This window comes from Panulirus ornatus, chromosome 68 (assembly GCF_036320965.1).
Source record: "Panulirus ornatus isolate Po-2019 chromosome 68, ASM3632096v1, whole genome shotgun sequence".
In the NCBI taxonomy this organism is placed as follows: domain Eukaryota; kingdom Metazoa; phylum Arthropoda; class Malacostraca; order Decapoda; family Palinuridae; genus Panulirus; species Panulirus ornatus.
The window spans coordinates 24,335,714-24,358,485 of NC_092291.1; the positions used below are offsets into that span (position 1 = coordinate 24,335,714).

Genomic DNA, 22,772 nt, shown 5'->3' on the forward strand with positions numbered 1-22,772 from the left:
GTAGGAAGAGAGGAAAGTGATTGGTTCTCAGTGAATGTAGGTTTGCGGCAGGGGTGTGTGATGTCTCCATGGTTGTTTAATTTGTTTATGGATGGGGTTGTTAGGGAGGTAAATGCAAGAGTTTTGGAAAGAGGGGCAAGTATGAAGTCTGTTGGGGATGAGAGAGCTTGGGAAGTGAGTCAGTTGTTGTTCGCTGATGATACAGCGCTGGTGGCTGATTCATGTGAGAAACTGCAGAAGCTGGTGACTGAGTTTGGTAAAGTGTGTGAAAGAAGAAAGTTAAGAGTAAATGTGAATAAGAGCAAGGTTATTAGGTACAGTAGGGTTGAGGGTCAAGTCAATTGGGAGGTGAGTTTGAATGGAGAAAAACTGGAGGAAGTAAAGTGTTTTAGATATCTGGGAGTGGATCTGGCAGCGGATGGAACCATGAAAGCGGAAGTGGATCATAGGGTGGGGGAGGGGGCGAAAATTCTGGGAGCCTTGAAGAATGTGTGGAAGTCGAGAACATTATCTCGGAAAGCAAAAATGGGTATGTTTGAAGGAATAGTGGTTCCAACAATGTTGTATGGTTGCGAGGCGTGGGCTATGGATAGAGTGGTGCGCAGGAGGATGGATGTGCTGGAAATGAGATGTTTGAGGACAATGTGTGGTGTGAGGTGGTTTGATCGAGTAAGTAACGTAAGGGTAAGAGAGATGTGTGGAAATAAAAAGAGCGTGGTTGAGAGAACAGAAGAGGGTGTTTTGAAATGGTTTGGGCACATGGAGAGAATGAGTGAGGAAAGGTTGACCAAGAGGATATATGTGTTGGAGGTGGAGGGAACGAGGAGAAGAGGGAGACCAAATTGGAGGTGGAAAGATGGAGTGAAAAAGATTTTGTGTGATCGGGGCCTGAACATGCAGGAGGGTGAAAGGAGGGCAAGGAATAGAGTGAATTGGAGCGATGTGGTATACCGGGGTTGACGTGCTGTCAGTGGATTGAATCAGGGCATGTGAAGCGTCTGGGGTAAACCATGGAAAGCTGTGTAGGTATGTATATTTGCGTGTGTGGACATATGTATATACATGTGTATGGGGGTGGGTTGGGCCATTTCTTTCGTCTGTTTCCTTGCGCTACCTCGCAAACGTGGGAGACAGCGACAAAAAAAAAAAAAAAAAAAATATATATATATATATATATATATATATATATATATATATATACATATATACATATATATATATATATATTATCCCTGGGGATAGGGGAGAAAGAATACTTCCCACGTATTCCCTGCGTGTCGTAGAAGGCGACTAAAAGGGGAGGGAGCGGTTGGCTGGAAATCCTCCCCTCTCGTTTTTTTTTTTAATTTTCCAAAAGATGGAACAGAGAAGGGGACCAGGTGAGGATATTCCCTCTAGGGCCCAGTCCTCTGTTCTTAACGCTACCTCGCTAATGCGGGAAATGGCGAATAGTATGAAAGAAAAGAAAAAGATATATATATATATATATATATATATATATATATATATTAATATGGGTAAAACTGAAAGTTGATGGAGAGAGATGGGTGATTATGGGTGCATATGCACCTGGGCATGAGAAGAAAGATCATGAGAGGCAAGTGCTTTGGGAGCAGCTGAATGAGTGTGTTAGTGGTTTCGATGCACGAGACCAGGTTATAGTGATGGGTGATTTGAATGCAAAGGTGAGTAATGTGGCAGTTGAGGGAATAATTGGTATACATGGGGTGTTCAGTGTTGCAAATGGAAACGGTGAAGAGCTTGTAGATTTATGTGCTGAAAAAGGACTGGTGATTGGGAACACCTGTTCTAAAAAGCGAGATATACATAAGTATGCATATGTAAGTAGGAGAGATGGCCAGAGAGCGTTATTGGATTACGTGTTAATTGACAGGCGCGCAAAAGAGAGACCCTTGGACGTTAATGTTCTGAGAGGTGCGACTGGAGGGATGTCTGATCATTATTTTGTGGAGGCTACGGTGAAGATTTGTATGGGTTTTCAGAAAAGAAGAGTGAATGTTGGGGTGAAGAGGGTGGTGAGAGTAAGTGAGCTTGGGAAGGAGACCCGTGTGAGGAAGTACCAGGAGAGACTGAGTACAGAATGGAATAAGGTGAGAACAATGGAAGTAAGGGGAGTGGGGGAGGAATGGGATGTATTTAGGGAATCAGTGATGGATTGCGCAAAAGATGCTTGTGGCATGAGAAGAGTGGGAGGTGGGTTGATTAGAAAGGGTAGTGAGTGGTGGGAAGAAGAAGTAAGATTATTAGTGAGAGAGAATAGAGAGGCATTTGGACGATTTTTGCAGGGAAAAAATGCAATTGAGTGGGAGATGTATAAAAGAAAGAGAAAGGAGGTCAAGAGAAAGGTGCAAGAGGTGAAAAAGAGGGCAAATGAGAGTTGGGGTGAGAGAGTATCATTAAATTTTAGGGAGAATAAAAAGATGTTCTGGAAGGAGGTAAATAAAGTGCGTAAGACAAGGTAGCAAATGGGAACTTCAGTGAAGGGCGGAAATGGGGAGGTGATAACAAGTAGTGGTGATGTGAGAAAGAGACTGAGTGAGTATTTTGAAGGTTTGTTGAATGTGTTTGATGATAGCGTGGCAGATATAGGGTGTTTTGGTCGAGGTGGTGTGCAAAGTGAGAGGGTTAGGGAAAATGATTTGGTAAACAAAGAAGAGGTAGTAAAAGCTTTGCGGAAGATGAAAGCTGGCAAGGCAGCAGGTTTGGATGGTATTGCAGTGGAATTTATTAAAAAAGGGGGTGACTGTATTATCGACTGGTTGGTAAGGTTATTTAATGTATGTATGACTCATGGTGAGGTGCCTGAGGATTGGCGGAATGCGTGCATAGTGCCATTGTACAAAGGCAAAGGGGATAAGAGTGAGTGCTCAAATTTCAGAGGTATAAGCTTGTTGAGGATTCCCGGTAAATCATATGGGAGGGCACCGATTGAGAGGGTGAAGGCACGTACAGAGCACGAGACTGGGGAAGAGCAGCGCAGTTTTTTTTTATTTCTCCAAAAGAAGGAACAGAGAAGGGGGCCAGGTGAGGATATTCCCTCAAAGGCCCAGTCCTCTGTTCTTAGCGCTACCTCGCTAACGCAGGAAATGGCGAATAGTATGAAAGAAAAAAAGATATATATATATATATATATATATATATATATATATATATATATATATATATATATATATATATATATATATATATATATATATATATGTACATATTCATACTTGCTTGCCTTCATCCATTCCTGGCACTACCTCACTTCACATGAAACAGCATCACAAGGTAGCACCTGGAAAACAGACAAAAAAAGGCCACATTCATTCACTCTCAGTCTCTAGCTGTCATGTGTAATGCACCGAAACCACAGCTCCCTATCCACATCCAGGCCCCATAGACTTTTCCATGGTTTACCCCAGAAGTTTCACATGCCCTGGTTCAGTCTACTGACAGCACATCGACCCCAGTATACCACATTGTTCCAATTCACTCTATACCTTTCATGTCTCTTGCCCTTCTGCATGTTCAGGCCCTGATCACTCAAAAGCTTTTTCACTCCATCCTTCCACCTCCAATTTGGTCTCCCGCTTCTCCTTGTACCCTACACCTCTGACACATATATCCTCTTTGTCAATCTTTCCTCACCCATCCTCTCCATATGTCAAAACGATTTCAACGCACCCTCTTCAGCTCTCTCAACCACACTTTATATTTCCACAAACCTCTCTTACCCTTAAATTACTTACTCCATCAAACTGCCTCACACCATATATTGTCCTCAAAACATTTCATTTCCAACACATCCATCCTCCACCATACAACCTTATCTATACCCCATGTCTTGCAACCATATATGTTGTTGGAACTACTACTCCTCAAACATGCCCATTTTTGCTCTCCAAGATACCAAAGGGGATAAGAGTGAGTGCTCAAATTACAGAGGTATAAGTTTGTTGAGTATTCCTGGCAAATTATATGGGAGGGTATTGATTGAGAGGGTGAAGGCATGTACAGAGCATCAGATTGGGGAAGAGCAGTGTGGTTTCAGAAGTGGTAGAGGATGTGTGAATCAGGTGTTTGCTTTGAAGAATGTATGTGAGAAATACTTAGAAAAGCAAATGGATTTGTATGTAGCATTTATGGATCTGGAGAAGGCATATGATAGAGTTGATAGAGATGCTCAGTGGAAGGTATTAAGAATATATGGTGTGGGAGGCAAGTTGTTAGAAGCAGTGAAAAGTTTTTATCGAGGATGTAAGGCATGTGTACGTGTAGGAAGAGAGGAAAGTTCTCAGTGAATGTAGGTTTGCGGCAGGGGTGTGTGATGTCTCCATGGTTGTTTAATTTGTTTATGGATGGGGTTGTTAGGGAGGTGAATGCAAGAGTTTTGGAAAGAGGGGCAAGTATGAAGTCTGTTGGGGATGAGAGAGCTTGGGAAGTGAGTCAGTTGTTGTTCGCTGATGATACAGCGCTGGTGGCTGATTCATGTGAGAAACTGCAGAAGCTGGTGACTGAGTTTGGTAAAGTGTGTGAAAGAAGAAAGTTAAGAGTAAATGTGAATAAGAGCAAGGTTATTAGGTACAGTAGGGTTGAGGGTCAATTCAATTGGGAGGTGAGTTTGAATGGAGAAAAACTGGAGGAAGTGAAGTGTTTTAGATATCTGGGAGTGGATCTGGCAGCGGATGGAACCATGGAAGCGGAAGTGGATCATAGGGTGGGGGAGGGGGCGAAAATTCTGGGAGCCTTGAAGAATGTGTGGAAGTCGAGAACATTATCTCGGAAAGCAAAAATGGGTATGTTTGAAGGAATAGTGGTTCCAACAATGTTGTATGGTTGCGAGGCGTGGACTATGGATAGAGTTGTGCACAGGAGGATGGATGTGCTGGAAATGAGATGTCTGAGGACAATGTGTGGTGTGAGGTGGTTTGATCGAGTAAGTAACGTAAGGGTAAGAGAGATGTGTGGAAATAAAAAGAGCGTGGTTGAGAGAGCAGAAGAGGGTGTTTTGAAATGGTTTGGTCACATGGAGAGAATGAGTGAGGAAAGATTGACCAAGAGGATATATGTGTCGGAGGTGGAGGGAACGAGGAGAAGAGGGAGACCAAATTGGAGGTGGAAAGATGGAGTGAAAAAGATTGTGTGTGATCGGGGCCTGAACATGCAGGAGGGTGAAAGGAGGGCAAAGAATAGAGTGAATTGGAGCGATGTGGTATACCGGGGTTGATGTGCTGTCAGTGGATTGAATCAAGGCAGGTGTATGGGGGTGGGTTGGGCCATTTCTTTCGTCTGTTTCCTTGCGCTACCTCGCAAACGCGGGAGACAGCGGCAAAAAAAAAAAAAAAAAAAAAAAAAAAAAAAAAAAAAAAAAGATACCATTCTCTCCTTCCACATATTCTTTGTCACTCCCAGAACCTTCATCCCCTCCCCCACTCTGTGACTCATTTTCACTTCCATGGTTCCATTTGCTGCCAAGTCCACTCCAAGATATCTAAAACACTTCACTTCCTCCAGTTTTTCTCCATTCAAACTTACATCCCAATTAACTTGTACCTCAAGCCTACTCATATTCACAATTACTCTTAACTTTCTCTTTCTCCTTTTCAATTACAATTACAATATTTCTGTAATTAATTACATTTCAATTGAATTACAATTACCCCAACCCTGGTGTAGTTACAGGATTAGAGATGAAAAACATCCAAGGTATTATGAGATTGGTCACAGCAGTCAGGAACATGGTTGTAGTTGGAGATAATTTGCTCTATATCAGAGAATGGAGTACATTAGGGCTTCAATCCCTCATCATCCACACGAGAGGAATACAACCATTCTCTATGGTGATGAAATTCCCTAGGTAAAGGAACTCAGACTGCAAAAAGAGAGGATGCCACAGTTTTATGGCAGGAGTTTTGATAGTCGAAGAAGTATATAAAACATGTAGAATTAGGAGAGCACTAAGGAAAACAAAGTAAAGGTGTGGTAGTTGGGAGACAAGACCTTGGGCTAGATAACATCAAAGTTTAGGGACTCAAGGTCCTCAAAGTGTGCATGCAAAGAATGTAATGAAAAACTCACATGAAAGCCAGAGCGAGAATTATCATGGGGTCGTTGAGCTAGAAGTGTGGATTTTGTGCCAGCAGGAGAGGATAAATAGACCTCTATATCACCTCGACGCTCTGCTGTAAGTGAAACCTGCAAAGAAGGGTGCCTTGACAGTTTCCATTTATTACTTGTCATGAATATGTCAGTGTTAACAAAAATTCTCATTCAGTAACAGAGGTAAAAAATAATTTACTGAAATCTTGTTACCTTTGCTTGAACATGTTCCAAAAAGTTGACTCCTGGGCAGTCAGCAACATCCAATTCCAATGTGACAAAGCTCTTCTGAGGAATTAATCTGCGGGCAGATTTGAGAGTTACTGCCTATGCTAAGAACTGCAAGAAACCATTTCCAAATACCTATTTCAATCAGTCCCTTTCTCATATCCAAAGCGTATATGCCCATAGGTAATCAATAAATATTGATGCTACTTCCCATCACTATCATCTAATTATGCTGCAGAAAAAGCTCCATGTACAAAAATGTAAATAAACAGTCTGTGGATTATAGTCTCCTAATTCAAGAACAGACTGGTAACCTAAAAATCCAATGTTCAAAATGTGACCATTTCCTGTTTCCATTACTTTTTGGGTGTGCTTCCAGGTAGCTGAACTAGCTGAAAGCATAAGAATTCACTTTTAAGTATTAGGTCATTTCATGCATTGCAAAATAATATTGCATTCTACTTGTATCACTTTAATAAAGTGTCAGAAAAGCTTTAGATAAAAGTTATAAGGATATTCAAACAAAGACATATCAATTAAGATCTGTGTTCTTGTAATGATGTAGTTCCTACTACTGTAGTGTGTGAAAAGTATTAATGTTGCGAATTAATCAAAACCATGATGTCTCATACATAGTAATGCTCTTGCAAATGATCCTAGTTATTCAAAACGACTAATTTTTTTTTTTTTTTTTGTCGCTGTCTCTCGCGTTTGTGAGGTAGCGCAAGGAAACAGACGAAAGAAATGGCCCAACCCACCCCCATACACATGTATATACATACACGTCCACACACGCAAATATACATACCTACACAGCTTTCCATGGTTTACCCCAGACGCTTCACATGCCCTGATAGCACGTCAACCCCGGTATACCACATCGATCCAATTCACTCTATTCCTTGCCCTCCTTTCACCCTCCTGCATGTTCAGGCCCCGATCACACAAAATCTTTTTCACTCCATCTTTCCACCTCCAATTTGGTCTCCAACATCTCCTCGTTCCCTCCACCTCCGACACATATATCCTCTTGGTCAATCTTTCCTCACTCATTCTCTCCATGTGCCCAAACCATTTCAAAACACCCTCTTCTGCTCTCTCAACCACGCTCATTTTATTTCCACACATCTCTCTTATCCCTTACGTTACTTACTCGATCAAACCACCTCACACCACACATTGTCCTCAAACATCTCATTTCCAGCACATCCATCCTCCTGCGCACAACTCTATCCATAGCCCACGCCTCACAACCATACAACATTGTTGGAACCACTATTCCTTCAAACATACCCATTTTTGCTTTCCGAGATAATGTTCTCGACTTCCAAACATTCTTAAAGGCTCCCAGGATTTTCGCCCCCTCACCCACCCTATGATCCACTTCCGCTTCCATGGTTCCATCCGCTGCCAGATCCACTCCCAGATATCTAGAACACTTCACTTCCTCCAGTTTTTCTCCATTCAAACTTACCTCCCAATTGACTTGATCCTCAACCCTACTGTACCTAATAACCTTGCTCTTATTCACATTTACTCTTAACTTTCTTCTTTCACACACTTTACCAAACTCAGTCACCAGCTTCTGCAGTTTCTCACATGAATCAGCCACCAGCGCTGTATCATCAGCGGAAACAACTGACTCACTTCCCAAGCTCTCTCATCCACAACAGACACCTCCCTAACAACCCCATTCATAAACAAATTAAACAACCATGGAGACATCACACACCCCTGCCGCAAACCTACATTCACTGAGAACCAATCACTTTCCTCTCTTCCTACACGTACACATGCCTTACATCCTCGATAAAAACTTTTCACTGCTTCTAACAACTTTCCTCCCACACCATATATTCTTAATACCTTCCACAGAGCATCTCTATCAACTCTATCATATGCCTTCTCCAGATCCATAAATGCTACATACAAATCCATTTGCTTTTCTAAGTATTTCTCACATACATTCTTCAAAGCAAACACCTGATCCACACATCCTCTACCACTTCTGAAACCACACTGCTCTTCCCCAATCTGATGCTCTGTACATGCCTTCACCCTCTCAATCAATACCCTCCCATATAATTTACCAGGAATACTCAACAAACTTATACCTCTGTAATTTGAGCACTCACTCTTATCCCCTTTGCCTTTGTACAATGGCACTATGCACGCATTCCGCCAATCCTCTGGCACCTCACCATGAGTCATACACACATTAAATAACCTTACCAACCAGTTAACAATACAGTCACCCCTTTTTTGATAAATTCCACTGCAATACCATCCAAACCTGCTGCCTTGCCGGCATCTTGTGGAGGCTAATGTGAAGATTTGTATGGGTTTTCAGAAAAGAAGAGTGAATGTTGGGGTGAAGAGGGTGGTGAGAGTAAGTGAGCTTGGGAAGGAGACTTGTGTGAGGAAGTACCAGGAGAGACTGAGTACAGAATGGAAAAAGGTGAGAACAATGGAAGTAAGGGGAGTGGGGGAGGAATGGGATGTATTTAGGGAATCAGTGATGGACTGCACGAAAGACGCTTGTGGCATGAGAAGAGTGGGAGGCGGGTTGATTAGAAAGGGTAGTGAGTGGTGGGATGAAGGAGTAAGATTATTAGTGAAAGAGAAGAGAGAGGCATTTGGACGATTTTTGCAGGGAAAAAATGCAATTGAGTGGGAGATGTATAAAAGAAAGAGACAGGAGGTCAAGAGAAAGGTGCAAGAGGTGAAAAAGAGGGCAAATGAGAGTTGGGGTGAGAGAGTATCATTAAATTTTAGGGAGAATAAAAAGATGTTCTGGAAGGAGGTAAATAAAGTGCGTAAGACAAGGGAGCAAATGGGAACTTCAGTGAAGGGCGCAAATGGGGAGGTGATAACAAGTAGTGGTGATGTGAGAAGGAGATGGAGTGAGTATTTTGAAGGTTTGTTGAATGTGTTTGATGATAGAGTGGCAGATATAGGGTGTTTTGGTCGAGGTGGTGTGCAAAGTGAGAAGGTTAGGGAAAATGATTTGGTAAACAGAGAAGAGGTAGTAAAAGCTTTGCGGAAGGACTAATCTTATGATTTCTAAAACCATTTGATAAAATATCCAATAACACAGTATGATGTGGTTACCACACAAAACTCAACTACCCAGTCCACACTATACTCTTAAATATGGAAAATTTAAGGTCAATGTGGGGATTACACTCTCAAGTAATAGCTGATCTTGTGAATAGGTTGACCCCTGAACAACACTTGGGAATTAATGTATTAGCCATTATCCTGTATGTAAATCTGAGGTGAAGTTTTTCCAACCTTTTTTTTGTGTGTTTTCCAAGCTCACTCTTTTTCACCACTATTTTCTTACATCATTCCCTCTTTCCTAAAAGCCACTATAAACTTTCACACTTGCCTACACCAGGAAAAGATCAAACATCTCCCAGCTGCTCCTCTTCGCACATCCACATCTAAATTTCTCTCCTCTGGATGCCTATCAATTAGTACATATTCCAATAATGGCTGTTTAACCCTTACCCCACTTATCCATATACACCTATGAATGTGTATATTTGCAATACCAGGTATTCCCAATAACCAATCCTTTATCATCACAACTCTATATGAGCTGTTTAATTCATTTACAATGGGTACCCTATGCCTCCCAATTGCAACCTCAACTGCCACATCACCTATTCTTATATTCAAATCTCCTACTACTATTACTCATTCACTTCCATCAGAATTGCTGACGAACTGACTCGGCTCTCTTCCTCACTCCTACCACTACAAGGTACATAAGCAATGAATCACCTACCTCACTTAATCAACTTGTATTCTCACCCATATCAGTCTGGAACTCACTTCCTTACATTTACAATTCAACCAACAGCAGAAGTGCCACCCTTTCCTACATTACACCTCTGACATTTTTCGAATCACAAACAATAATGATAATGAGACTGTACAAGTAACTCTTGTTTATATGGAACCTTAGTCATGCCAGACAATCAATTTTCCATTATAAAAAGGTTTTCATAATCATAGAGAAAAAAGTATTACTGTGATTAAAACCAGAAATATTGACTAAAGACAGGAAAATATAGAACAGAATGAATAGAAAAAAAGAGTGGTTAATGAGTGCATGAAAAGTGAGTGATAGTGACCAACGGTCATGTGATCATCTTTGAGCCAACTAATGGTTGCTGACAGTCATGTGATTCATTGCTGTGATGACAACCAGACTCCTACCGCAAATAACTTGACCTCTGTCTATCTGTATCTCAGATGCCTGTTCCCTCTAGGAACTCCCATCAAGGGGGTAGCCACAGCAAGAGTGTCTCCACTTATCCTTGTCCTTACATGCCTTTCTTGCATACACCATTTCATGGCTTCTTCCAACATCTCTCTCCCTTCAGTATCAATCCACTATTTTCCCAGTCACAGGTGGTCTTCCTCTAACACCAACCCCTTTAATTGTACTATCATATACTTTCCTTGTAAACTCCCAGTCTTGCATTCTACCCACATGCCCAAACCACCTCTAAGTATTACGTTTCACCCACTCTACCACTCCACACTTCATTCCCTTTGCATTCCCTGCCATACCGAATCTCTCATACCCCCCCCTTCATTTCTTTCTTCATTCCATTTAGTCATACTACATGGTCCTCTCAAAGAGATCATTTCAACATCTTGGATTCCTGACCTCTGTGCTTCATCTCATGTCCATGTTTTGGCTATATAGGACAGGCTTGGGAGGACTATGCTGTTCCTTAACCCTCTCTTCAATTCCATACTTACACTTCTACCCTTCATTATTGTATAAAGAGACCCAATGATTCTCCTACCCTGTACTGCTCTCTCCCATATCTCTCCTTCCATATCACCAAACTTACCCAAAACATATCCTTAAATACTTAAATTCTCTCATTTCTTCCAGTCATTCTCCCCACCATATCCAAAACACAGTGTAGCTCACTTTCTTGTTTCACTCTATATGGTTGTGCAAAATCTACACCTTCAGTCCATTTCCTTTCAAACACTATAACTTTAATTTTACCTCCATTTACCTTCAATTGCCTACACTTACACATATAACATGTTCACAGCCTTCTGCAACTCCTCTTCACTCTCAGCAAACAACACAGGGTGCTATGCAAATAGGGATGACACTAACCATACCTCACCACTGAACTCCATCCCTGCACCCCATTTCCCTAGTTTTGCTTTCATCTCTCTTGTCACTCTAAATATAGACATCAAGAAGCCATGTTGATATGACACAGTCCTGCCTCACAACCACATGTATACCGAAACTTTCCCTAAACTCTCCATCCACTCTAACACATGAATGGTTTTACACCATCCAACAGTAGTTCCCTCACCCCATATAACCTTGACAAATCCCTAAAAGTATTCCACTCATCTGTCATATGCTTTCTCCAGATCCATAAAATCAGCATACAACTTCTTATCTTTTGCTAAATACTTTCCCCTGTCATCTTCACCATAAAAATCAGATTCCCATATCCTCTACCTCTCCTAAAACCCCTTGTTTCTCACTTATTCTGCATTTAGTCACTTTCATCACTTTATCAATCAACATTCTGTATACACTTTTCCAGGTTACTTAACAGACTTATTCCCTATAATTGGTACATACATCCTTAGCACCTTTTTCTTTGAGTAAATGAACGATGATAGCTTTCACCAAATCCTATGGCACAAGCTTCTGCTTGCATGCCAAATTACATATCAGATGTATCCCTTCTATCACACTTTCTCCATATTTCAGCATTTCAGCCATAATCACATCCACTCCAAGTGTCTTTCTTATCTTCAGTCTTATCATTGTCCATTTTACATCCATTTTTGCTGTAGGCCCTTGCAATCATATCCTCTTCCATCCTCCACACCCATGCATGTAACAACTGTTGCCTCACCTTCTCCCTCATTCATCAGTTCTTTATAATAAATACTCTTCCCATCTTCCTTTCACTTCCTCCAACTGATTTAGCAACTCCTCTCCCTTACTTCTCACATTATTGTTTCCACTCTTACAAGCATCTTTTTCCTTTTTCACATTCTTCCAGTAAAATTTCTCATTTTCTCTAAACTTTTCACTTGACTTTCTTACAAAATCTTCATTTACTCTTTCTTTGCTTTTCTCTATCAGCTTTTTAACATTCCATTTACACACATAATATCATTCCCTCCTCCTCTGCTGAACTTCACTGGCATATCCCCTTTGAGCAATTTACCACATGCCTTTTTCTTCTCTTCCACAGTATTGCTAATCTCTTCCGTCCACCTTTTTATTCCTATGGAAGGTATTAAGAATATATGGTGTGGGAGGCAAGTTGCTAGAAGCAGTGAAAAGTTTTTATCGAGGATGTAAGGCATGTGTACGTGTAGGAAGAGAGGAAAGTGATTGGTTCTCAGTGAATGTAGGTTTGCGGCAGGGGTGTGTGATGTCTCCATGGTTGTTTAATTTGTTTATGGATGGGGTTGTTAAGGAGGTAAATGCAAGAGTTTTGGTAAGAGGGGCAAGTATGAAGTCTGTTGGGGATGAGAGAGCTTGGGAAGTGAGTCAGTTGTTGTTCGCTGATGATACAGCGCTGGTGGCCGATTCATGTGAGAAACTGCAGAAGCTGGTGACTGAGTTTGGTAAGTGTGTGAAAGAAGAAAGTTATGAGTAAATGTGAATAAGAGCAAGGTTATTAGGTACAGTAGGGTTGAGGGTCAAGTCAATTGGGAGGTAAGTTTGAATGGAGCAAAACTGGAGGAAGTAAAGTGTTTTAGATATCTGGGAGTGGATCTGGCAGCGGATGGAACCATGGAAGCAGAAGTGGATCATAGGGTGGGGGAGGGGGCGAAAATCCTGGGAGCCTTGAAGAATGTGTGGAAGTCGAGATCATTATCTCGGAAAGCAAAAATGGGTATGTTTGAAGGAATAGTGGTTCCAACAATGTTGTATGGTTGCGAGGCGTGGGCTATGGATAGAGTTGTGCGCAGGAGGATGGATGTGCTGGAAATGAGATGTTAGAGGACAATGTGTGGTGTGAGGTGGTTTGATCGAGTAAGTAACGTAAGGGTAAGAGAGATGTGTGGAAATAAAAAGAGCGTGGTTGAGAGAGCAGAAGAGGGTGTTTTGAAATGGTTTGGGCACATGGAGAGAATGAGTGAGGAAAGATTGACCAAGAGGATATGTGTGTCGGAGGTGGAGGGAACGAGGAGAAGTGGGAGACCAAATTGGAGGTGGAAAGATGGAGTGAAAAAGATTTTGTGTGATCGGGGCCTGAACATGCAGGAGGGTGAAAGGAGGGCAAGGAATAGAGTGAATTGGATTGATGTGGTATACCGGGGTTGACGTGCTGTCAGTGGATTGAATCAGGGCATGTGAAGCGTCTGGGGTAAACCATGGAAAGCTGTGTAGGTATGTATATTTGCGTGTGTGGACGTATGTATATACATGTGTATGGGGGTGGGTTGGGCCATTTCTTTCGTCTGTTTCCTTGCGCTACCTCACAAACGCGGGAGACAGCGACAAAGCAAAAAAAAAAAAAAAAAAAAAAAAAAAAATTCACCACGTTGTAGCCAACTACTAATTCTACAACCTTTATCAGTCTTTCTCTACATATTCACACATGACTGCATCCCCACATTCGCTATACTTCCATCTTAATTTTCTGTCATCTTCGTTTCATAATCCTCCCTGCATTTTTTCCAATTCATCTTCTCACTTGCCAACACTTTTACCTCTCCATTCTCCCTTAAACCATACCTCCATTTCTCCCTGATCCTCATTTCCAAAAGAACCACTAAATGGCCAGTGTATCTTACAACTCAATCTTTCATTCCCTGCCACATAGTCAATGAAAGTCTTTTGCTCTTCTTTTCCATAATTGCTCATCCATGTATACTTGTGGATCATCTTGTGCTGGAAAAAAGTGTTTGCAAAGAATAAACCCCTTACAGCACAGACATCCACAAGAAAGTATCCATTCTCATTTACTCCAGGCACTCCACTTCCCTTTTTCAAGCTTTCTTGCCAATTTTATTACATCCCACTTTTGCATTCATATCACCCATTACAAACATTTTTCTCATTTTCAAAACTATTATAGTCATTCAAATTTTTCCAGAAATGCTTCATTTCACCCTTACCTTGCATAGTCTTCATATTCACATGAATATAAACATTTACTCAAGCATAATTGACAATTCCTATCTTTCCTTTCACCTACACTATTCTTGATTCATTCCATCCATGCTCTGTAACACCCTCTCATCCTTGGTGATAGCAAAATTGCATATCCTTTTTCTCTTCCCAAATAATGTTCATTCATTTTTGTCCTTACCAATCCTCCTTCCATGCTCTCCCATAACTTTCATTCATCATTTCCATTTCCACTCCATACACCCTAACCAAGAATATGGATTTCCCCAATCCCCAGCACATCCAAACTATAACTTTCAGACTTCTTCACAAGCTCCCTTCTTTTACTCTTAACATAGTCATTCCATTTGCGTTCATCACCATTCTCAATCACTTGTCTCTTTTTTCTCCTTGGCGTAACCAGCAGACTCCAGGCTGCTTCTTAGCCTTTTGTGCCTCACCTCAACAGGCTACTGGTACAGGGCTAATCCAGTGCAGTGTTTCCCAGAGGCAGTGGGGCTCCCAAATTGTCTGAAAAACTAAAAACCCCAGCATGCATTAAGTGTTCTTCTATAACAGAATACCACTGCTACTGCTCTGATGGAGATGAGCAATGCCTTGCCCTTCAGTTCTACACCTAAGGGTGTAACAGAGAGTTTACCATAAGAAGTCAGAGTGAGACTTGGATACTCTAGAAAATGAGAGTATCCACTTGAGGCACTGAAATGTATCTTTTTTCCAGTTTCAAGCCTACTGCAGCAGTACCACTTCCTAATTGATTATGATACTGCCACTGAAAAATTCAACACTAAAACATATATCCTGCTTGTTGAAAAAAATCCTCACCTTTGTTCCCCATTTCCTGATTGGTAAGATAGTGACAAGAATAAAAGAAGAAAAGGCATCGCATCATTCACTCGCATCCAGTTTTTTGCAGTCATATGCAATTCCCCATAACAACCATCCACTATTCATAACCAAGTCCCATAGACCTCTCTGTGGTTTTCCTCAGCTGCTTTACATGCCCTGCTTCAGTACATAACAGTACCCTGGCCCCTGTATATCACATCACTCCAATCCCTCTATTCTATGCATGCCTTTCGCCCTCATACATGTTCACACCATCCCTTCATCTCCAATTCTGTCTCCCCTTTATCCTTGTCTCTCCACTTCTGACACATATATTTTTTGTCAACCCCTCCTGATTCATTCTCTCCAGATATCAAAACTATTTCAGCACACCCTCCTCAGCTCTCTTTGCCATATTCTTCTTACCACACCTCTTTCTTATCCTATGAATTCTCAGTTGATTAACTTCCCTCACACCACATATTGTTCTCAAACATTTCATATCCAATACTTTCATCCTCTTTCATACGTTCTCATCCATTACCTATGCCTCACATCCATACATCAAGATTACTATACCTTCAAACATACCTATTATTGCCCTCCCAGATACTGACCTCTACATCCACACATTCCTCAATATTCCCAAATCCTTTGCCCCCTCACCCGTCCTATGATTCACCTCAGCTTCCATGGTTCTAGTTGATGTCATGTCCACTTCCAGGTATTCTTCACTTCCTCCAAGTTTTCTCCATTCAAAAACATACCCCAACTAAACTGTCTCTCTGCAGTGTTTAACATAATCTTTCTCAACTTCCTCCTTTCAATAAAAGTTCACAATAATCATAAATTTGTGATGCTATTTGACCTCATTTTTTAAGCATTTATCTAAAAATTATTGTTCTATGACAATATATACACTAAACGGTGAATATTTCACCAACACCATTACAGTTAGTTTGTTGAGCTGTGCACTACCACCACTGCACAAATATCTAAAGAATTTTCTGTATTTATGAAATGTTTACAGAATTTTATAAATTTGTGACACTGGCTTTGTTGTACATTTCCTTTCCGCTTGTAAAAGACGACAGTATTTTCGGCACCAGAGAATAATATCACAATCACCATCATGAAAGAAATTTGTTGAGATGCATACCACCTAAAGCATATATGTTTACCATAATCATAATTTGTGATGCCACTTTTGGTCTTACGTCGATACTCCTTAATTGCATCTGTTCGTAAAAGATTTTGTAATTCTATAAACAAAATAGTCAATCATACGCTAACATCACAATTATAAAAGGAATCTATTAATAGATGATATATCTATCTATTGTTGGTAGGTTTTTTTTTTTTTTTTTTTTTTTTTTTTGCCCGCTGTCTCCCGCGTTTGCGAGGTAGCGCAAGGAAACAGACGAAAGAAATGGCCCAACCCACCCCCACACACATGTATATACACATGTCCACACACGCAAATATACACACCTACACAGCTTTCCATGGTTTACCCCAGACGCTTCACATGCCTTGATTCAATCCACTGACAGCACGTCAACCCTGGTATACCACATCGCTCCAATTCACTCTATTCCTTGCCCTCCTTTCACCCTCCTGCATGTTCAGGCCCCGATCACACAAAATCTTTTTCACTCCATCTTTCCACCTCCAATTTGGTCTCCCTCTTCTCCTCGTTCCCTCCACCTCCGACACATATATCCTCTTGGTCAATCTTTCCTCACTCATTCTCTCCATGTGCCCAAACCATTTCAAAACACCCTCTTCTGCTCTTTCAACCACGCTCTTTTTATTTCCACACATCTCTCTTACCCTTACGTTACTTACTCGATCAAACCACCTCACACCACACATTGTCCTCAAACATCTCATTTCCAGCACATCCATCCTCCTGCGCACAACTCTATCCATAGCCCACGCCTCGCAACCATACAACATTGTTGGAACCACTATTCCTTCAAACATACCCATTTTTGCTTTCCGAGATAATGTTCTCAACTTCCACACATTCTTCAAGGCTCCCTGAATTTTCGCCCCCTCCCCCACCCTATGATCCACTTCCACTTCCATGGTTCCATCCGCTGCCAGATCCACTCCCAGATATCTAAAACACTTCACTTCCTCCAGTTTTTCTCCATTCAAACTCACCTCCCAATTGACTTGACCCTCAACCCTACTGTACCTAATAACCTTGCTCTTATTCACATTTACTCTTAACTTTCTTCTTTCACACACTTTACCAAACTCAGTCACCAGCTTCTGCAGTTTCTCACATGAATCAGCCACCAGCGCTGTATCATCAGCGAACAACAACTGACTCACTTCCCAAGCTCTCTCATCCCCAACAGACTTCATACTTGCCCCTCTTTCCAAAACTCTTGCATTCACCTCCCTAACAACCCCATCCATAAACAAATTAAACAACCATGGAGACATCACACACCCCTGCCGCAAACCTACATTCACTGAGAACCAATCACTTTCCTCTCTTCCTACACGTACACATGCCTTACATCCTCGATAAAAACTTTTCACTGCTGCTAACAACTTGCCTCCCACACCATATATTCTTAATACCTTCCACGGAGCATCTCTATCAACTCTATCATATGCCTTCTCCAGATCCATAAATGCTACATACAAATCCATTTGCTTTTCTAAGTATTTCTCACATACATTCTTCAAAGCAAACACCTGATCCACACATCCTCTACCACTTCTGAAACCACACTGCTCTTCCCCAATCTGATGCTCTGTACATGCCTTCACCCTCTCAATCAATACCCTCCCATATAGTTTACCAGGAATACTCAACAAACTTATACCTCTGTAATTTGAGCACTCACTCTTATCCCCTTTGCCTTTGTACAATGGCACTATGCACGCATTTCGCCAATCCTCAGGCACCTCACCATGAGTCATACATACATTAAATAACCTTACCAACCAGTCAACAATACAGTCACCCCCTTTTTTAATAAATTCCACTGCAATACCATCCAAACCTGCTGCCTTGCCGGCTTTCATCTTCCGCAAAGCTTTTACTACCTCTTCTCTGTTTACCAAATCATTTTCCCTAACCCTCTCACTTTGCACACCACCTCGACCAAAACACCCTATATCTGCCACTCTATCATCAAACACATTCAACAAACTTTCAAAATATAAGTATGAAAACAATATCAAAGTGCAGTATGATATAGATGAAAAAAATAATCAAATCTGAAATATCGTCACAGAATACTATGAAGAGAAGACAAGTTAAGGCGGCTTGGTTTGTATATACTACTACAAAGATTATGGTAAAATAAGGTACTATCTGATTTACTTACTTATCAACATGTGGTGCATCCACTTCGCATGTACGCTGAGTTGGAACGCTTGTCCAGTTCTTTGCCAACTGAACCATTGCATAAGAATCCATGAGGCCATATCCAAACCTGTGGAGATTAACAAAATATATAATCTTATTGCAGAGGCATGCTTTAAGAAATAAAGAAAAATAAAGCAAAACAGTTTTGAACAAATATTTTCATGTTACTATATTTTTTTTTTTTTTTTCATACTATTCGCCATTTCCCGCGATAGCGAGGTAGCGTTAAGAACAGAGGACTGGGCCTTTGAGGGAATATCCTCACCTGGCCCTCTTCTCTGTTCCTTCTTTTGGAAAATTAAAAAAAAAAACGAGAGGGGAGGATTTCCAGCCCCCCGCTCCCTTCCCTTTTAGTCGCCTTCTACGACACGCAGGGAATACGTGGGAAGTATCTATTTATTATTTTGCTTTGTCGTTGTCTCCTGCGTTGGCGAGGTAGCGCAAGGAAACAGATGAAAGAATTGCCCAACTCACCCACACACATATGTATATACAAACACGTCCACACATGCAAATATACATACCTATACATCTCGACGTATACATACATATACACACACTGACATATACATATATACACATGTACATAATTCATACTGTCTGCCTTTATTCATTCCCATCGCCATCCTGCTACACATGAAATAACAGCCCCCTCCCCCCTTATGTGCGCAAGGTAGCGCTAGGAAAAGACAACAAAGGCCACATTCATTCACACTCAGTCTCTAGCTGTCATGTAATAATGCACAGAAACCACAGCTCCCTTTCCACATTCAGGCCCCACACAACTTTCCATGGTTTACCTCAGATGCTTCACATGCCCTGGTTCAATCCATTGACAGCAGGTCGATCCCAGTATACCACATTGATCCAATTCACTCTATTCCTTGCCCGCCTTTCACCAGCCTGCATGTTCAGGCCCCGATCACTCAAAATCTTATTCACTCCATCTTTCCACCTCCAATTAGGCCTCCCACTTCTCGTTCCCTCCACCTCTGACACATATATTCTCTTGGTCAATCTTTCCTCACTTATTTTCTCCATGTGACCAAATCACTTCAAAACACCCTCTTCTGCTCTCTCAACCACACTCTTTTTATTACCACACATCTCTCTTACCCTATTATTACTTACTCGATCAAACCACCTCACACCACATATTGTCCTCAAACATCTCACTTCCAGCACATACACCCTCCTCCACTCAACTCTATCTACAGCCCACACCTCGCAACCATATAACATTGTTGGAACCACTATTCCTTCAAACATACCCATTTTTGCTTTCCGAGATAATATTCTCAACTTCCACACATTCTTCAACGCTCCAAGAACTTTCACCCCCTTCCCCACCCTATGATTCACTTCAGCTTCCATGGTTCCATCCGCTGCCTAATCCACTACCAGATATCTAAAACACTTCACTTCCTCCACTTTTTCTCCATTCAAACTTACCTCCCAGTTGACTTGTCCCTCAACCCTACTGTGCCTAATAACCTTGCTCTTATTCACATTTACTCTCAGCTTTCTTCTTTCACACACTTTACCAAACTCAGTCATCAGCTTCTGCAGTTTCTCACATGAATCAGCCACCAGCGCTGTATCATCAGCGAACAACAACTGACTCACTTCCCAAGCTCTCTCATCCACAACAGACTGCATACTTGCCCCTCTTTCCAAAACTCTTGCATTCACCTCCCTAACAACCCCATCCATAAACAAATTAAATAGCTATGGAGACATCACACACCCCTGCCACAAACCTACATTCACTGAGAACCAATCACTTTCCTCTCTTCATGTTATTATATCAATAATTTCTGTGATATCAATAAAACCCATTACATAAAAAACTAATATAACAATCCCATTAATTTGTTGGTTTATCGCTCATATGGAAGGTTTCATAGTTTTAGGAACCCTTTCAAAATTTCCAATCTTCTTTTTAGGTTGGTCTACAAGTAACCCTAGCTGGTCTGGCATAGTTTAACTATCCAGGAACATTTCAAACTTTTATGAACAGTTTGCACCATTTCTAATGGCTAATAACTACATAATCAACCATTTTGGGCCTTAAATATCTATTAGTCTATCATATTGTGCTCAATGCACTTTTCAGTTTCAGGGGAAATACTTTAGCCTTCCAAGCCTCCTGTGCTAACAGGAAACTACTCTTAAGTGTAGACTGGGAACTATGCTTTCTAGGATTTTTCCAAGTATGGATTGTGATATATATCATATATATTACAACATGGGGACAGGAAAGACAGGCACCTCCTACGTCTTCCCTGCATGTCATAGGAGTTAAAGAGGAGCGGGAACAAGGGCACAGAAACTATCCTCCTCTTGTATTTCAATTACTAAAAGATGGAACAGAAGAAGAAGCCAAGCAAGCAGTGCTCATCCTCCTCAAAGGCTCAGGCTGGGGTGTATGAATGAATTTGGATGAAACCAAGATGAAAAGAAAGACTGGTAGCATATTTGAGAAAAGATACCTGGATGTTCTAGCTCTGAGTGAAACAAAGGGGAAGAATGGTTTGGGAATGTCTTTGGGGTAAAGTCATGGGTTATTGTATGGGAGAACACAAAGGAAGGGGAAGCACTTCTACTGAAGGGGGAGATGCAAAAATGTGTGCGAGTGTAAGCAAGTGTGCTCCCAATTGAAGTGGGTAAAAATGAGTGATTAATGAGAGGTGGAAAGTTATTAGCACTTATGCATCTGACCACAAGAAGAATGATGAAGAAAGGAAGTGTGTTGTAAGAGCAGGCAGTCTTGATGTGAGAGATCAGGTTTTAGTGATGGGTGATTTGAGTGTGCAAAAGGGTAATGTGAGAGTTAAAGGTAAAACTGAGAGGCATGGGGAATATATTCAGTGAGGTGAATGGAAATGGTACACAGCTTGTGGAGTTATGTGCTGAAAAAGGACTGGTGACTGGGAACACCTGGTGTAAAATGAGGGGCGTACATTAATATATGTGAAGTAGGAAAATTCATAAGCAGGTTTCAATGAATTACATACTAACTGATAAGTATGCAAAATAGAGACTCTTGGATATGAATATACTTAGAGGGGCAGCTGGTGGGATATCTGTTAATAAACAGAGGAGGCAAGGGTGAAAATGTGTAGAAGCTTTTAGAAATGAGGAAATGATAAGGGTGAGAAGCAAGATGGGAAAGAAAGTTAGCTTTGAAACGAGGCTTGTGTGAAGAAACACCAGGAAAGACAGTGTACAATGGCAAAAGATGAAAGTAAGTAAAGCTAAGGGATTGGGTGAAGAATGAGAGGTATTTAGGGAAGCAAAGTGCAAGAGAACTATGTGGTATATGGAAGGAGGAACAGGAGAAAAGTTAGCGAGTGTTGAGATGAAGTTATGGTGCTTGTGAAAGAGAAAAGAGAGGTGTATGGGTGTTACAAGGAAAGAGTGCGAGTGAGTGGGAGATGTACAAGAGAAAGTGATAAGAGGTCATGAGGAAGGTGTAGGAGCTGAAAAAGAGGGTAAATGAGAGTTAGGGTGAGTGAGTATCAACAAACTTCAAGGAGAATAAGGAAATGTTTTGGAAGGAGGTTAACAGTGTTAGAAAAACAAGAGAGCAAATGGAAAGATTGGCGAAAGGGGCAAGCTGGGAAGTGTTCATAGGCACAGGTGAGGTGAGGAGGTGATTTCTTTGAAGGATTGCTGAATGTGTTTGGCGATAAGGTGGCAGATCTAGGGTGTTTGGGTTGGGGAGTTATCTGAAGTGCAGTCATGGCAGGTGATGTGGTAAAAAGGAAAGAGGTACCGAGATCCTTGCAAATGATGACATGTGGCAAGGTGGCTAGAATGGATAATATTGCAGATGAGATTCTTAAGGAGGTGATTGCGTACTTGATTAATTAATGAGGATATTCAATGCGTGTATGGATCATGGTGAGGATCATGAGGATTGGCAGAATGCCTGTATAGTGCAACTCTATGGAGGAATGGGGGACAAAGTCGAATGTTCAAATCACAAAGGTATAAAACTGTTGGCAAATTATAAGGAAGAGTGGTGATTGAGAGGATGGTGGGGAAGAACTATGT

The 22,772-nt window shown here is 41.3% G+C and overlaps 1 protein-coding gene across 4 annotated transcripts in view; it reads right to left on the minus strand.

Moving 5' to 3' along the window:
• The window catches only part of LOC139747379 (furin-like protease 1), a 315,203-nt gene that overhangs the window by 246,856 nt on the left and 45,575 nt on the right, over positions 1-22,772 (minus strand). For all 4 annotated transcript variants that reach the window (XM_071659635.1, XM_071659633.1, XM_071659634.1 and 1 more), the window contains exons 9-11: positions 18,673-18,780; positions 6,319-6,406; positions 6,085-6,201 (exon numbers count right to left, since the gene is read on the minus strand). In XM_071659635.1, the coding sequence (XP_071515736.1) occupies positions 6,085-6,201; positions 6,319-6,406; positions 18,673-18,780 (313 nt within the window). The remainder of the gene's footprint in view (positions 1-6,084; positions 6,202-6,318; positions 6,407-18,672; positions 18,781-22,772) is intronic.